We start from the raw sequence: 17357 nt of genomic DNA, 5'->3' as shown, positions 1-17357 counted from the left end.
TGAAAACATTATATAATTATATAAATGCAGTAACTTTCCATGATTGAAATATATTTTGTAGTCTTAGTATTTCATATCGTATCCTGCCTTTCTTATTTTCATAATAACTTGTGCAATAAGCCTTTTCCAGTAACCACAAGTTCATGACTGTTCTTGGTGATTGCTACATGCTGAGTAATCTGGGTTTGGTAGGTTTCACTCTGAATGAGATGATGTTCAGAAAACGTATTTTTGCATAAATAATTATGGACGCGTCGGCTTCATTCCTGCTTCTGTGATCACTCCTTGCTTGCACATGCTTCCAAACTAACTCTTTGCACTTTAATTAGGACTATTTGATTGCTAAAGGTTTGGGATTTAAACAGAATTTGTTAGATTTTGTATTACAGATTGATGAATGAATAGAAAATTAATTGTTTTGTAAAGGTTGATAAAAGGCAGTGGTAAGGTATGTTAGCATCCGTCTAATATCTATGATTAAACTGAGATTAACATGTGCTGTGCTAAACTCACAAGCAGAGTGTGGTATCTACTGTCAGATGTACGTCACTTTGGATTAAAGCGTCTGCAAAAGGAAATTGTAGAATTGTAGAGTGCTGTTTACTTCACATTGTGTAATATTGTGTTATTTCTTGTGATCTGCAGATTATACAGCTAACCTGAAAAAGCTTGAATGCTTCATCTTCTACTGATACATCTTTGTAAAAAGAACCGTCAGTGTCTTGACGCATCATCAGATTCAAGGAAAAAATAAATTCAAAGAAAACACATCTCATTGTATGTTTAATTCCAATTTCAGTTAATGCAGTTGTTACGAATATTCATATCAACATCATTAATTTTCTCAAATTATTATTAATAATCATAATATAATTATACACAATATATTGTTTCAAGACTTCATGCATGAGAAATTAACGTGTCTTTTCTTTTACATGATTACAGATTCATTCAGGGAAGAAAGTTATTGTTGCCTGATATAATAGTGCATTTTCTTTTGCCTTGAGGTCTAAACTATGCTATTTTTGTTCATTTACAACTTTATGTACAAAAGCATGCAAATCTATATTCTTGGTTTTATTCATAAAGCAGTGCAGTAGGAGTCCTCGTTTATTTCTCTGGCTGTGGCTGTGGCTGTGGCTCCTCCTGAGCCTGTGTTGGTGGGACGCCCTCCAAGAAAGTGCAGAAGTGCTTTGGTGTATTGAGATCAGGTTTCCTTAACAGGAAGTAGCACTTTGGGAAGTAGTAGGCTGCCATTAGTCCAAAGTTGCTTGCCAAGGTGAAATAAACATGGACGACTGACTTAGACTTGGGCTCTAAACCGATGTAGATAGGAATAAAGATCACCCAAGTCACACAGTAGATCAGGGTGGAAAAGGTGATGTCCCTGGCCAGGTTATACTGGTGAAGAGGCTTCATTGCCATGAAGGTGCACATGAACGACACAAGAGCCATTGCGCCATTGAAACCTTGCATTAGGGCCAGTCCAGACAAAGGTTCCACTGGACATGACAGGAATGATTTCACAAAGTCTATCGTCATATCTGCCACATATTTAGACAGTGAGGGTCCTTTTTGGACAAACCAGCCACAGAGACCAGCCTGCACAGCACAGCAGGTGAACACAAACAACCAGCTTCCAGGGCCTCTTATTATGTGAAGGTAAGAGGCGGCCATCTCTGGGAACTCTGTCACGTAGAAAATCTGTGTGAACACAAGCCTGGTTAAAATGTGCGCTTTTTATTTTATCCTACAGCATAGTGACATATAGCCTGCCGTTCCTCACCTGCAGCGAGAGAGACAAGATAACTGAGAGAGAAACAGTTTGGAAAATGGAGGTGAGGGGCAGCTGAAGACGACACACCACGTCTCCTGGTTCCCCCAGGAAGAGCAGCAGACTGAAACAGGTTCCCATCAGGCCGAGCAGAGCCACAAAACTCAGGAGTCCCCCTGAGGCCTTTACCAGGGGTGTCCCTCGGTGCATCAGGAACAAGATGGCCACCGACCCCTGACATATCTGCAGTGCCACCCCGATCAGAATTATTATCCGGGCCTCAGTCGTGTTAAAGGACAAAAATTCAAAGACGGGGGCAGTGCAGTTAGTGCTGTTGATCAGGGACCACTGACGCTCAGGACACTTAGTGCACTGGATGTCCTCTGAGACAGAAAGCACAGCAGGAAAACTGATTTGGTTAACAAGCACATCATCTAGAAATCAAATCAAACTGTGGCTGCATGTGAAGCAGAAGATCAATACCACTCTTTGTAACAGCTGGTTAGCCTTACTTAGTATAAAGACTGGAAGCAGGAGAATTAGCTGGGCTGGCTCTCTCTGAAGGTAACAATATCGCCTAAAAGCACCTCTAAACAACATCAAGTCAGGGTTTTAAGAGGGTCTTTGTGTGGGATTATTTCTTGGCTGCATGTAGTGACTTCCTGGAGTCTTTCCTGGTTGCCTGGCAACCTCATGATGATAATTAGACTCTTGGTAGTAGCTGCGTCCAGCCAATAAAGAGGTCCACACATAATCCCTATAATACTACAAAAGGTCATTTTCACAGTTTGCTCCTTTCACAAATGAAACACAGAGAGCTACAAGTCAATTAGTGGGCTTTAGAGGTGCTGACAGGTAGATTTTAGACAGTCTCACTGTTTCTCTCACTATTTATACTGTATGAAACTAACCTGCTGAATGGAGCCTTATGTGTGCTGTACACTGTAAGAATAAATTAATTTTAAAAAGAAAAAAATAATATTCCTGGGGCACAATAAGTACAATTAAAAAAAACAAGCAAAAAACATAAAACAACCATCTAAAAAGAATACAGTAATTTAGCATAATTAAAGTATATTTTCATGCCTTAACATAAGATCATGTGTATTTTTATGTGTATATTCTATATACTGATATAGAGAAACACATATATTGACACACATAGAGAAATGATGTACTGCATATAATGTTAAAGATCTATTATTATTATATTAAATATAGGTTTGAAACTTTTATAATTGCACAACATATCTCTTATTCAACAAAAATGTCAAAAAGATAATAGAAACAATGATTTTTTTCTGTTAACTGTTACTAATTCTATTTAATAAATATATTTACAGTATTAGTAATAGTTTCTTCTATTAAATAAAGGAGAATATCTGTTAATAAAATTAAGTAATTTAAAAATGTAACAATTATTGAAAATAATAGGTTTTAAATGTTCTTTTACTTTGATGTGTGGATTCAGTGTGTTTCTCAAAATGTTCCACTCTTATATCAGGTCACATGTCAGAGAGATTAATGGAAGACCACATTACCCGTATTTGCCTGGTAAGTGCCGGGCAAACAGTCGATACAGTCAAAACAGCAGGAATGGAAACCTTTGACTCTGCGGACCCGGCCTGGTTCACAGTCTGCTGAACAGGTGGACTGAGGAACCTCTTTCCTTAGAGGGTCCTGCAGAAGTTGTGGTAAAAAAAATGTTATTTTAAGAACCCACAGTGGATCATATTCAGACTGAATTTGATCCCAGAGTTTTTAAATTTCATAATTTGATATAGTTTTTTTAATGGATGACTGAAGTTACCGCTGAAGTGTTCCATTTAAAGAGTGCACTGTTGATTAATAGTTTTTCTGAAAAGTTTCCAACAGTGTTGAACTTCACACCACCTGTGGGTTTGAACTCCCACTGAATCACATCGTAGCCTATGTTTGGGTTGCCATGACTGTCAAAAACTAAATGTTCGCCGTTTATGTCAACAGTAGTCTTCCTGATAACCTCCAGCAACTGCAAAACAAGAATTTATTGATTACTTCATTTTAGTGTTTCTAAAAAATAGTCACACATATAGCAGACAATTTAAAAAAAAAAAAAAAGAATTATCACCTTCCAGGGATAGATTTTGGTTCCTGGGTCCCACTTACACGAAGTTGCATTGCACTCCAGCAGGTTGTGCAGTGCCTGCGCTGCACTGTAGACGGCAGCATACACACCAAAAGCTGTGCGCTTCACTGCAGGGTCTGTTACCAGGCTAATATTAGCAGGTGACAAGTTCCAACACTGTGGACAGGGATTGTCAGGATTGCCAGGATTTGTCGCTGGAGGGGGCATGTCGGCCCTCTCCTGGCTCAGTTTGAGGAAGAGCTCCTGTGTGTAGTCAGTGAGCAGATCCAGGATCTGTGTCTTGTCAATGAACCCAATGATTGTACCAACATTTTGGATGTTGGGGAGCGAAGTCAATCGATTGTGAATGGCCCAACTTGTACTGGCGATCCACACACCTGTGACATTCCTGCGGATAACCTGGAAGAGATTGGATTGGATGATTGGTACTGAAATAATCTGTCTACAAATGGCTTGTAATATTTGTCCTAAGTGGTTTCACTAACCTCTTTAAAAAGGACCTCAGCCTGCTCTGCTAGAGAAAACACCACTACCACACTGACATTGGTGGCATTGATATTTTCAATAATCGTTTCAACCACTGGCAAAGGGTCAGTGTAAACTGGAATCAGGCCCTGATAGGCCACACAGATGGACATGTTTTCTGCCACTTTGGAAAACTGCTGCACGCCCTGTTGTCCATATTCTTCTTCACTGCCCACCACCGCCACCCAGGTCCAGTTAAACTCTTTCATTAGCTGTGCTATGACGTCCACTTGCCGTTTGTCAGTGGGCACCGTACGGAAGAATGACGGGTAGAGATGACTGTCAGAGAATTTGTCACTGGTGGCACCGTAGCTAATCTGAAGTGAGAATAATGTCATTTTTGAATTAAAAGCAGCTCATTATCAACACACGAGACATGATGTATCTCTACTGATGTGATAGAAATTAAATTGCAACAAGTTCTCTGTGAAGGTTTCACATTATCAGCAATTCAGAAAACACTCAATGAAGGAAAAAAATGACCATTCTTTGACATAAATGTTTACTTTGTTCATACATGATACCAAATCTGCTCTGCAAGAGAACAAACGCCACATACAACCGGATGAATTTGTGACCAAACCTGTGGCATCAGAAAGAATCCCAGAAGTTTCCCGATGATCGACACCATCTCTGAGCTGTAAGGCCCAATGACGACAGATACACTGGTCTCATAGTCCGTGTAGTTACATTTCACAGACAGCACTTTGTCGGATTTTGCGGTGAGGAAGGAGATTGTAGGCTTCACCACGACGGCAGCTTGTCTGCATGTGTCGTACATTTCATAACCTAACTTGACGCCAGGGAGCAGAGTTTGGTTTGCGTTGATCTCATCCACAGCATATTTCATGACTATAGCGAGGCCCAGTCCGTAGTCATTAATACTGTGGCAACACAGGCAAGAAACAAACCCCAAGTACAACCCTTGTTAGTCACATTAAGCACACATATTGATGCAGAATCTCAGACATAATGGCCAAAAAATTCTTAGCCAGTTACCTCTCACAGCTGATGTTGTCGGGCTCCCTCCTCAGGCTGAGGTTGCTGGTGAGCAGCTTAATGGGAAAAAGCCCCCCGAGCATAATGTCTCCTGATGAACTGAAGATGCTGGTAGAAATGTTGTGGAACCACTCGGGTGGACTCACACTGCAGCTCGGTGTGAACACCCAACACACAAGCAGCAGAATGAAACATGAAGCCATGCTGCAGATAAACTGGAGACTGAAGGCAGAGGATTGAGAACAGTCTGCATATGTGTCAGCGCATCCTGAATTATTATTGCATGCAAATCCACCTGCAAACCCCAAAGCCCTCCCTTCCCATGCCGCCTGATTATGTCATTCAGGAACCGCAAATCAAGTTAATTCGCTCTCATATTGACCAGCATTTACATTTATTTTGTCATATGACATGACCTGTTGACTTTAAATAAGATGAAGAATGTTTTAACTTACTGGAAAAAAAAACAACAGTTGTAGCAATGATTGCACTTTTGTGTGTGTGTGAAGAGATTTTGTGTAAATACTACAGTTTCAATTTTAAAAGAAGTGTCGATGGTGCCATATTATTTACCAACCTCACTGGTTCTCACATCATTAAAATGTTGCGTGTGAGAAGGACAGACTGTCTTTGCGTGTGTTTGTGTGTCTGCTGCACACGTGGTGTTCATCTTTCCGGAGCATTTTCCTGACATTTGCTTGTGGTTTGAATTTTGATGCTCTTCAGTGTAACTATCTGTCAGGAGATGAAAGAAATTCCTTGTTTGTTTAGTTGTCCTGAGTTGTTATCGTAGCCCAACCTCACCTGGGAAATGTTCGTTTTTGTTCGGGTTGCTTATCACGTTATGGCAGTGAAAACGTCTTCTACTTTTTTTCCTGTTGCTGCTCCTACTGCCCATTAAAACCACTAATAAGTGTTTCCCCTGATGGTGATGATGTTAGTCACATTTTATACATTAGGATCCATCACACTGCATGTTTTGTATCTTCCATTACATGTTGAATTCACCTCAGTGCTGCTTTTGCATGTTTATTTGCATGCAGTGCTGTTCATGCATATGAAAGCAAATTGACATATTTCCTCCCAGAATATTTGCATACACCCACAGTGGACATACACTCTTTTAAAAGCTCTTTTGATACAATTTAAAACCAGCTTTGAAGTTTTTCCCCATGATTTCAGTTTTCTCTTGCTATTGCAGGTCCAGGTTGCCTTTGAAAATCCCATAGCTTATATTTCCTTTCCACGTTTTAGTATCCATTGCGGCACATTTATCTGCCTTTGTATGAAGCAGTTCTGCGCAAACAAACTAAAGACACACTGGGCAGGTTATCAGTCAATAACTGGGTCACAGACATTTGTAAAGACAGACAACAGCCTGACAGACAGATCACTGTTTCGCCTAGTATCAGTTTTGTTTGCTTTTCTACCAAGAACACAAGAAAACATGTAATGAGGTAAATGAGTGTCAGAAAAAGGCAAAAGGTATTTATTTTAGATTTTTGTAATTCCAGCATTATAATCGTGTCATTACATTTAAATATCACCGTTAAAGTCAACACGGGTTCCATCTGTTTTATTTTTGCCCATGTTTTTATCTTATTTAATACTAGCAAATATTTATATTTGCAAACTTTTCCTTCAAATGCCACGTTATGTGTTCTTGTACTCATCAGTGGATTCCAGTTTTGACTCACCACAGAAATACCAAAATATTTTTAAGCAAGGAAGTACTCTTGAAGCAAGATGACATTAATCCATCGATCCGTTATCTATACATCGCCTAATCCTCATTAGGGGGGCTGAAGGCAGGGGACACCCTGGACAGGTCACCAGTTTGTCACAGGGCTACACATACAGACAAACAATCACACTCACAATCACACCTACGGACAATTTATAGTTACCAATTAATCTCAGCATATTTTTGGACTGTGAGAGGAAGCTGAAGTACCCAGAGAAAGCCCACACATGCACATGGAGAACATGCAAACTCCATGCAGAAAGATCCCGACAAGGCCGGGACGCAAACCGGGGATCTTCTAGCTCAGGGGTGGGCAAAATTTCTGGCTCAGGGGCCACATTGACTTTTGAGCAAACCAAACTCCTTGGTCCGAGCGCGTTGATTGGCTGATGTTTTTCAGGTCCTGCCATGTCCACAATTATTTATTTATTTTTTTTATTCTTTTAGAGACCATACATACAAGTCCACTAATGGTCAGTATATTCATTTTATGTGAATCAGACAAATTAAACAAAAAAAACCCCATCCTCCATAATGCCTTTAAGACCGAGTCACTTTGAAGATCGATCAGTTCCAACTGTAACTCCTGAGGTGCTGCTTCTGGGTCTTGTGACAAGGGACGTGATACCAGCTGAAGTGTCTTGTCAATTTTTTTCAAAATCAGAGAACCAACGGCAGAATTATCCGTGTAGGTCATTTAGTGATTCCTGATATTTCATCGCTTGTCGACTGGCCTCTGTCAGCGTCGTCAGTGTAGGGAAATGAGCGAAGGATGTGTGTGACATTTGTCTTGAGAATAAAGTCAGTTTAGCTTTGAAGGCTGTCGCATTTGTGTACATTTCGCGCACAAATTGATCTTTTCCTTGTAGCTTCACGTTCAGCTCATTCATGTGTGTCAGTGTTTCCACAGCAAAAGCAAAATCACAGCCAATCTCTGTCACCCAGCTCAGGAAAATCATCGGTTTTCCCGATAAACTCCAAAAATGAGCTAATCTCGCCTTTGAGCTCCCACACTCTCTGACATACTTCCCCAGACTTAACCAGTGGACATAGAGTGTTAAAGCAAGTCCTGGTGATCAGCATCAGTTTCTTCAAGAAACTTAATGAACTGACGATGCTGAAGCCCTCTCGCTGTATAAATTTAACGAGTTTTACTGATGGCTTCACTACATGATCAAGATGCAAAACAGACTTACAGAGCGCTTCCTGATGGATTATGCAGTGTAGGAAAATCACATCCAGCTCAGGGTTTTCCTCCTTCACTTTATCCTGGATTCTTTTCAGCAGCCCGACATTTTTTCCTGTGAGTTTGGCGAGTTTCCACCACAGCAGCTTCATCCTCTGGATGACCCCAGACATCCTGTCCTACAGTCCTCTCCACGTGTTTTCCCCTTCATGGATTCCATGGTCAAAAAAATCCTCCGTTGTCTTAAAATGTTCATTAATCCCTGTAATAAAAATGAAAAGCTCGGCAGCATCTTTTATGTCATTGCTTTCGTCCCTAGCTTGAAGGACTCTGCTTTTTCGTTCAGTGAGCTGGCAAAGTCTTCGTCGATTAGTTCAACACGGCAAGGAACTGTCCTGCTGATAAACTTTTTTTTTTTTCCCATTTGTTTTTGCTCTCTGGACAAAGGAGACCTGCTGTCTCTACCATGCATTCTTTCAAAAACTCCCCTTCGGAGAAAGCCTTGCTAGCCTTTGCTATTTTGAATGCTAGCAAATAACTTGCCTTTGTGCTTGACCCTTGAATCGTAGTTTGCAGAAAAAAAACGTATTTTTTCTGAGTGTGTAAACTGGCTGCCAGCCTCTGACCGTAGCTGTCCGTTCCTGCGCTGACTGGTTGCTAGCGTAGTTAGCATACTTCCCGGAAAAGTGCCGGCTGATATTGTATTCTTTAACAACCGCAACGGTTTCATCGCAAATAAGACATACAGCCTTTGAACGGACTTCAGCGAAAAAAATATTTAGTAGTCCATTCCTTCTGAAACACTCTGCACTCGCTGTCGACTTTTGTTTTCTTTGATCCACTCATTGTTATGGCAGAGCTCAATGCAGCTGCAAAGTAGAAAAGAGAAAATAAACCAACAAAGGTCACTTGTGTCTGGAGCGTGCCATCTAGTGGGGTCAACAGAAACGTCGGGTACTGCAGGGGAAGGTCAAATGAATGTGGTCTTTACTGTAATTTCGTCAATTCTAATATTGACAAAATCATTTAGTTGGCCGGATTGAAAAGCCCAAAGGGTCTTATGGCCCAAGAGTCGTAGTTTGCCCATGCCTGGTTTAGCTGCAAGGCGGAAGTGCTAACCACCAAGCTACCGTGCAGCCCCACAATAATAATGATAATCTTTATTTATATAGCGCTTTTTCAGACTCTAGGTTACAATGTGCTTGACAGGGCAGTAAAAATGACAGACAAGTCATAAAATCATCAGAACTGAACAGACAGCTAAAAGTATTAAACCAACACAGAGTTGCAGAGGTACAGTTCAAAGGAAATCATCGACAATAAAACTATGTCCAAGGAAGAGATTTTAAAAGATATCACTGTTTCAGCTGATCTGATTTCCTCTAGCAGATAGTTCCTGAAAAGATTCGATCCCTTTAGTTTTCAGCCAGGCCCAGGAACAGACAAAAGACCTCTATCTGATATCTGGAAAGTGACTACTAAAGGTACTAAAAGTTCTGTTACATCTGTTGACCAATCTGGAGTTGATCAACAGATGTTTTTTGCTCAGGAAGTTAACGTAGTCTTTTTATATTTATGTGGAATCTTCAATTTAAATAGCCTAAGCATAGTCTACTAACTTAATCATTTCAAGCTATTTTAAGCGTTTCTCTAGAAACTTAATCTGATTTTAAAAAGAAAGACTTTGTTAGAGGGGAATCATTTTTAGGACAGAGATTAGAAATTTTAAAGCAGCAAATACATTAACTGACAAACAAGAAGAAGAGGATAAAGACAGAAACCAAAGGGAGGCATGTTCATATAAGAAAGAGTTGTTAATCCAAGTCCAAAGTGGTCTCTTATTCGCCCCTTGTTGATAATTCTTCTGAACACAAGATTCCCACTAAACAGTTTTGAATTTATTTAAAGCATATAGTTATTTGCCAGATTCACCTCCTGTTCTTTTCCTTTCAACCTCAAACCTTTTGAAACCTTTTGTTGTAATTATGTGAATGCAACCTTCCTGCACTGCCGTCAACATTTATCTCATGTGCACTTATCTTCTGATGTGAACAAGCCTGATTTGAGGACATATCAGTTACAGGAAGGGTTTGTTCAGGGACATAAAGGAGGTATTCTGTTGCCTATCTTGTTAGTCATCTTGACGTAGGAAGACCAGTGATGAAACGTCAGTGTTTTTCTTTAGTACAGCCTGTCTGCTCATTCTACCTACGGCTCATTCTTCTATCACAGGCTGACGTTCAAGGGTTTTTTGTCCTCTTTGTGAATGGCTGGGATCACTTTATTTGTAGAAACATTTAAAGACGCTTGCATGTCTCCGACTGGATCCAGCGTGTGATTAGTGCGGGCTCAGGGTTTCTGAGCTTGTGTGCAGACGGTGGACGCAGATTAAAATCTTGTTTATGTTTGAGCAGCTTTCTTTCTCAAGCATAAATTCACCTTTCGCCTTGTTGTGCGCTGTGGCTAAGGAAAACTTTCATTCATGATCTGCGCAAACGTTACACACATGCAAAGTCCTTTCTGTTTTATTTGTATCACTCCCAGTGACCTGATCTGCCTTGAATGCATTGCAATGTAAAATGCTAAATTCAGTTTAATTTAAATTTATTTATATAGGGCCAATTTCAATTCAAATAGTCTCAAGATGCAATACCTGAAAACCAGTATTATAGGGAGGAATGACAAATAAAACACTCTGCAGCAACCTGTGTCTAAACAGAATGTATTTTTTTCTTTGTAAAATTCACACTTGACTTTTTAATGTAAAGGAGTTTTATTGAAGAAATATTCCCTGTTGAGGCTGAACAGTTTTCTGTGGACAAATGAAAACCAAAACTACCTGTGTAGCCACTAGAGGTAAAGTTAAGAGAATTCACTTTTTTCCACACATCTTTCTGAAAAGTTCCAGATTCTGCATATTTCTTATATAAACTGTACAGTGTAAGCTAATTTTACCCCTCTTGTTTCATACTGTGTGTTGCATTTAGAATCCACGAGCAATACAGTGCTGGCATTTCTGTAGCTCAGCCACTAGATGTCAGATGTGTGTACTTTATTGACTTGACTTCCAGGACACCCTGCCTTCCCTGTGAAGCTGCTGAAATCTGGCACTTTGCTTGCACATAAAGAATATTTATGATCTGAACAGCTGGAACCCTGAGGTGAGAAAACTCACACCGAGACATATTGTGTTGCTGGTGATGGAGGAGCTCTGTGCAGTCGTGTGGGAAGTAGGTACATTGTGTAGCAAAAAGCTGTTTGAACAACTGATAACAGGGGAGTCGACCTGCGTAAATGATATTCTCTGCTCTTAATGTTTTGTTTCACTCAGAATCTGAAGAAACGTGTTTTGTCGTGCAGGTCTGAAGCCATTTTTGCCCGTGTTTTTCTGTAGATTTCCACGGGTGAGCCTTATGACCTACACTGTTGCACAACACCTCTCATATTGAGAAAACATAGGCCTTCTTTGCATCAGGGAAACATCATACAAGTCCTGATGTGAGGAAATAGATACTCTCTCACACGTTAGGCTGCTTTTGTGCCTTTGTTCCAGTGTTAATGTGCTGTGGCTGGCAAACATAATATGCCACTGGTGCCCCTTCTGTCTATCCCAAATTGGCTGTGACTGTTGCAAAACACAGTCTGAGCTACACTCCCTCCCTTGCAGAGTCCCAGGAATACCACCCGCTCTCCTCGCTTCCTCCTTCCCTCCCACCGCTCCCCCCTCTCCTGCAGATTGGCCGGATCAGCCTCGCTCTCTAATCTCCATTGCTGGCCTGAGAAACACTGGGCCTGTTGTTGACATGCTGGCCTCATACCCCACAGGGGCTGACAAATTATTAGCCAGCCTCTCTTTGCAGAGTGAGGACAACCAGCCAGCCAGCAAGTCTATGCAGCCAAAGCAGCAGAGCACTGAACTCTGCTACTGGACATGAGACCATCTGTCTTGACCGGCTCTGTGGCGTTGATGCTGGAAGAAATGTGGGAAGACCGAGATCCCGTTGGGGCGTCGCTGGTCAGGGTTGAACCAGCTGCGGTGTTGTAATAGTTTACAAAATCTGAGTGTGTTAGCACAGTCCAAACACATGCTCATGGAGGTGTTTTTACCTCACCTTGAAGAGTTAAGTAAAGGATTCATCCTCCCCCGTTCTAGCAGTAAAACTTGTTCTTCTTCGTGTCTTTAGGCTGTGTGTATGTGTGCGTGTGTTGCTCACAAGTGTGTTGCAACATCTATTTGTACATACATCCACATGTGCAGAGATGTATAAACAATGGAGTACATTATGGTGCATTGTTTTATTCTACTTACACTCAGCTGACCTCTCCGATCTTTGCTGTGTTCCCATTTTCCAACACTTATTACACTTTTCTGCAGAGGTTTGTCCATGTCTGCAACATGTCACTGCACACAACAGTGGGTTTGATAAAATTCAATGAACTGTACATACAAATTAACCTGATTCTTAGAACTATGTTAACACTTTCCAAGGACTGGAGCAACAATGTTTGCACTCTCGATTAACTAACCCTCAGGTCAGGGCAAAAAAAAAATCTTCGGTGCTCGGCTCTGAAAACCATTTACGGTTCAAATCAGGGACAAGAGTGTTTGGCTTCATCTCTGCCAGTCTGCTCTGCTACTTCCACAGCGGTGGTTGACTGACTCACAGCAGCCCATGGGGATTGAAGCCGCGAGAATTTTACGAGCTTGTTGAATAATCTGAGTAAAGCGGAGAGAAGTGTTCTACCTTGTGCTGTGTGCTAGTGCTATGAAATGAAACAGGATTGGCAGACAGCTGACATGCACCTTTGTCACGCAAAAAAAAGAAGAAGAAAAAAACAGAAAAGAAAAAGTAGAGCTCCTGTTTTGAGTGTTCGAAACATTACGTGAATTATTGAGACTGTGAGGACAGAGAGTTGCGGGACACATGACCTTGAAACCTGAACGATTGATTCAGTTATCAGTTCGTGCAAATGTGCAGTGTTTCAAGTTGGCACAGCTGTGTAAACTCTGGTGACACTGTGGACAAATGAAGTGAAGTGCAGTTTGTGCAGCCTGTTTTGTAGATCTGCACAAAGCTGCAGCAGAGTATATAGAAGATATTGCATATAAGCATGGAAGAAAAAATAACGTGCTTAGCAGTAATCATGCTCTGTGTTTTCCTTCATTCTTTTTTTCACTATCTCTGCACAGCACAGTCTGTTTTGTGTTGCATGTGTGTGCGCATACGTATGTGTGCGTGTGCGCCTCTGTGATGGTGTCATGTTACATCCCAAAGCGAAGTGATAGGCCTCATCTGTCATCCTTCCGTCTGTGACTCATCAGACGAGTTATCTGTAATCTCTGAGTGAGCCTGCCCCCCTTCTCGTGGTTTTTAACCTGCTGGAACGGGTGTTTCCTACAGTGAAGTGATATTACATTCATACAGCGATAGAATATCAAAAATACATTGTGGTGCAAAGGTTTTGGAGGGCGGATAAAATGTCCAAGCACATTAAAGTAACTGTAATTGCTTGTTTTGTGATAATCATGTGTGAAATAACAACTTGTTAGAGGGTGAACCTACAGAGAAAAGTCACATTAATTTGAATCACCTCGTTTTAATGCGGCTTTATGCATTCATTCAGCTTATTGTTTTGTCTGGTCCTCAGTTTTACATTTCTGAAAGGGGAAAATGCTCAAAAACCCCAGTCTTGTCTATTAAATGGCAGACTGAAAAGACTAGCTAGTGAACATAGTTGAGCTTTTAGTTGCTAAAATGACCAGTGGATGCAAGACAAGTCTTACAAGGAGTGAATATTTACCTTAAATTGGTAGGTAGAAACAGCATGGAATGTATAGACTTTTTGTTTACTGCAGTTGTAAGCATTTTTATTTTAAATGACCAAGTACAGCTGAATAATAACCCTCATGTTGCCCTGCGGGTCAACATATTGACCCACTTTAAAGTTTGAAAATGTGGGGAAGGGGGAGAATTCACTGTGAAACTTCTTATGTCCACATTTTCAACATTTTTGAGAAAACTTTTTTGGTGGAGAAAAAAAAAGAAATGTTAAAAATGTTTCTTAAGAACATTCACCAAAAAAATCAAGCAAAATCCAGCGAAAATTCGCTGGATTTTGCTTGATTTTTTTGGTGAATGTTCTTAAAGAAAATATTTGAAGTTTTGCTGATATATATGTAATCATTTTAGACATTTTTAGGATTTTTTAGGGAAAATTTTTACTCATTTTTTGAAAATATTTGCAAGAATTTTCTTGCCACATTTGGGGGATTTTTTTTAAATATAACTTTTAAGGAATTTTTTTGAAGGAATTATTGGAATTTTCTTCCTAAAGATTTTGCAACTTTTCAGAAATTTGGGAATTTTTTTTGCTGAATTTTTGAAATTTTTTCAGACAAGGAAACTATATTTTCCGTGCTCATAAATGAGGACAACACGAAGGTTAAAGTTTAAAAATCACTGTTTCTGCCATATCAAATACAGCATCTGATGTTCACTGCGCACGTTCAGCCAAGTGTCATTTAATATTCCCTAAAAATAAAGGTGCTGTTTCCTTCAGACCAGTGGAGGCCAGAGCTTCCACGCTTCACAAGCTTCAGCAGACACTCCAGAGTCGGAGGCAAGACTGCCGGCAACAATGACCCAGTGTTTTCAGATGATGTTCCGACTTAAAGGTGAAGCCTCTCCTCCATTCAAGCCTCAAGTCAAGTGAGGTAGCCTGTTTGTGAGCAGCTGGAAAAACATCCTATGAGTGGGCGGCTGGATCAGAACAGTAAGAAATTGTTGTCACTAGAAAGAACTTGGAAGTTTGAGAAGCAGAGAGCAAGCGAGTGCTGTGGAATTTTACCAGGTCAGACTTATGTAAGAGGCTGAGCTGACACAGGACAGAAGACACAAGTCATAGAGTCAGACAGAGAGAGAGAGAGAGCAGCTAGAAAGAGGCAATAATAGGAGGTAATGCAGTGAGGCTCCAGTGCTCCAGTGCAGGAGGGAAATGCTGTTTATGAGGAGATAAAGGAGGAGCAATGAAAGGTCGGGCCGTCTGGTGCCTGAAGCTCTGTCCTGACAGCATGACTCTGCCTCTCTTTAGTCCTCTAATTCAGTTTTGCCTGTCATTGTTGAACCTTTTCACTCTCCGCTTCCGTCCGACGTGTGAGTCACGCTGCCAGTCATCAGATGATTTAATGTGGTTTTATTAAAAGAAGGTGCGTCTTTCCCTCTGACTCAATAATTGCTTCCTTCTGAAGACAGACAGAGATCAGCATCTGCTGTGAAGAACAGAAGAGGAGGAGGAAGGGGCGGCCGTGGCTGTGGGTGGGGGGTTGCCTGTTTTTGGAAAAATACCAGCTGCCACAGTCTGACTCTGTGGGTGTCTGTCCTCCTCAGCACAGGTTAGGAGCTGCTCCATGCAGACACATGCCCAGTCATTTCAGGGAACCTGACTCCGTCTTCTCTCACAGTCCTTTTCATGCTTCGCACCCCAAGCACTGATAGGTGTTTTAATATACAGTATTTCATCTGGCTATGAGAAAACCTCTCTATTTCCATAGTTGGAGGTCAATTTTGTTGTTTCTGTGTGTAAAATAAAATAAAACTATCATCACTCAATCATAAGGTGCAGAGAGTGGAACAATTCAGTTTGTAATCTTGCACCTATTTCATTAGTTCCTGAGAAATATGTGGCAACATGCAGTCCATACTTTCAGAAATTTTCATTGTTTCTCTGCAGCTGTAAAAACAACAACAAAAAAGGTTTTTGCTCGCCTCTTTAGATGATGTGAAAAAGAACAGCATGAATGAAAACACAGGCTTGGACTTACCTGCTCATTAGGCTCAGCACCATCATTACTCCTATGGCTCCATCGCCAGCCCAAATTTTCCAACCATCACTGGTAGAGATGAAGTCAGTAACTCTGCAGTTTCCAGCTGCTCATTAAGGCTGCTTGACAGTGTATCACTATTTCAATTATTTTTAGTGGAGGCAGCCCAAGGGCAGTCGCGTGGGTGAAAGTAAGGAGAGATAAATGAAAGACCGAGATGGATGTGAAGGGGAAATGGACAGAAAAAGGTTTATTTGAAAAAATGCATTGTGTTAGGTGATATCATTATGCTATCAACAGATATGTCTACTACCTTTCAGGTGTCTTCTCTGGCCATTGGGGTCAAAGAAGACAAAAATATTTAAACTTTTAGGCTTATGTTTTAACAGGCAGCAAAAAGGACTGACATATTTGTCATCTTTAAAGGGGAACTTCGGTTTTTTTCATATCACGCGATAGCTCGTGAAATCGATTTCGAAACGAGATTTGCTTTCTAGCCTCCTGAGATTTGGATACAGACCACAAGAAAGAGCGATCGCCAGGTAATGTGGAGGTTTTCGTTCACTTCTCATCTCTAGTATGTTGTGGGACACTCGTTCAGACTATCCAAGCCGGTCAGTGTGGGAAAAAAAAAGCCCGTTAGGGCGGACTTTGACGCAGGGGGGGCAAGTTGCCCCATACTTTTCGCTAGCTGAGCTGCTAGCTGAGCTGCTAGCTGAGCTGCTAAGCTGCCTGCCTGGCTAAATACTGGAGCTTTGTCGAAAATTCATTTCTCCATCACTCACATGTATGAAATGACATATGAACACAGACCCCAGGTTGAAAAAAAACAAAGTTCCCCTTTAAGGTGGGAAATTTAGTTGAATTTTTGCCTATCAGACTTCCAGCAGATACAGAGCAGCATAAACATTCATTTTGGTGCTATGATTGTGTCCAGCTGGTAGAATACAGATCAGTGATTCACTATGCTTTTAAAGTATCCACTTACTCCTGAGAAAAATATTCGTCCTATAGGCTGCTACCAACTACTGTATGTTTGGTGGCTTGTTTTGCCAATCTGCCTTCAGTCACCAGGCAGGTAAAGTACAAGGAGGTTTATGTGGCGTTTTTTCCCCCTGGAAACAGAAATAAGTAACAGATGCCTGTTGGAGACAAAAATGATGCCATGAAAGTGAATCT

General features: G+C 40.9%; 1 protein-coding gene across 2 annotated transcripts; it reads right to left on the bottom strand.

Annotated features, from left to right (window-relative positions):
- Window positions 1-789: 789 nt before the first annotated feature.
- On the bottom strand, window positions 790-5694 carry LOC110965126 (taste receptor type 1 member 3). 2 transcript variants are annotated; one of them, XM_022214061.2, is made up of 8 exons: window positions 5427-5694; window positions 5011-5311; window positions 4388-4744; window positions 3885-4301; window positions 3585-3785; window positions 3316-3454; window positions 1787-2157; window positions 790-1704 (listed from the first exon to the last, which is right to left on the bottom strand). In XM_022214061.2, exons 1-8 carry the CDS (start codon window positions 5627-5629, stop codon window positions 1111-1113), a joined length of 2583 nt encoding a protein of 860 aa, XP_022069753.1. In that variant the 5' UTR covers window positions 5630-5694; the 3' UTR covers window positions 790-1110. The 2 variants fall into 2 exon arrangements, with proteins under 2 accessions (XP_022069753.1, XP_051804788.1); XM_051948828.1 differs by lacking the exons at window positions 790-1704; window positions 1787-2157; window positions 3316-3454; window positions 3585-3785; window positions 3885-4301 and having other exon boundaries at window positions 4317-4744.
- Between the last annotated feature and the right edge of the window lie 11663 nt (window positions 5695-17357).

This window comes from Acanthochromis polyacanthus, chromosome 5, assembly GCF_021347895.1.
Source record: "Acanthochromis polyacanthus isolate Apoly-LR-REF ecotype Palm Island chromosome 5, KAUST_Apoly_ChrSc, whole genome shotgun sequence".
NCBI lineage: Eukaryota > Metazoa > Chordata > Actinopteri > Pomacentridae > Acanthochromis > Acanthochromis polyacanthus.
The sequence above is the reverse complement of the archived record's forward strand: the minus strand, read 5'-3'. Positions and strand labels throughout refer to the sequence as shown.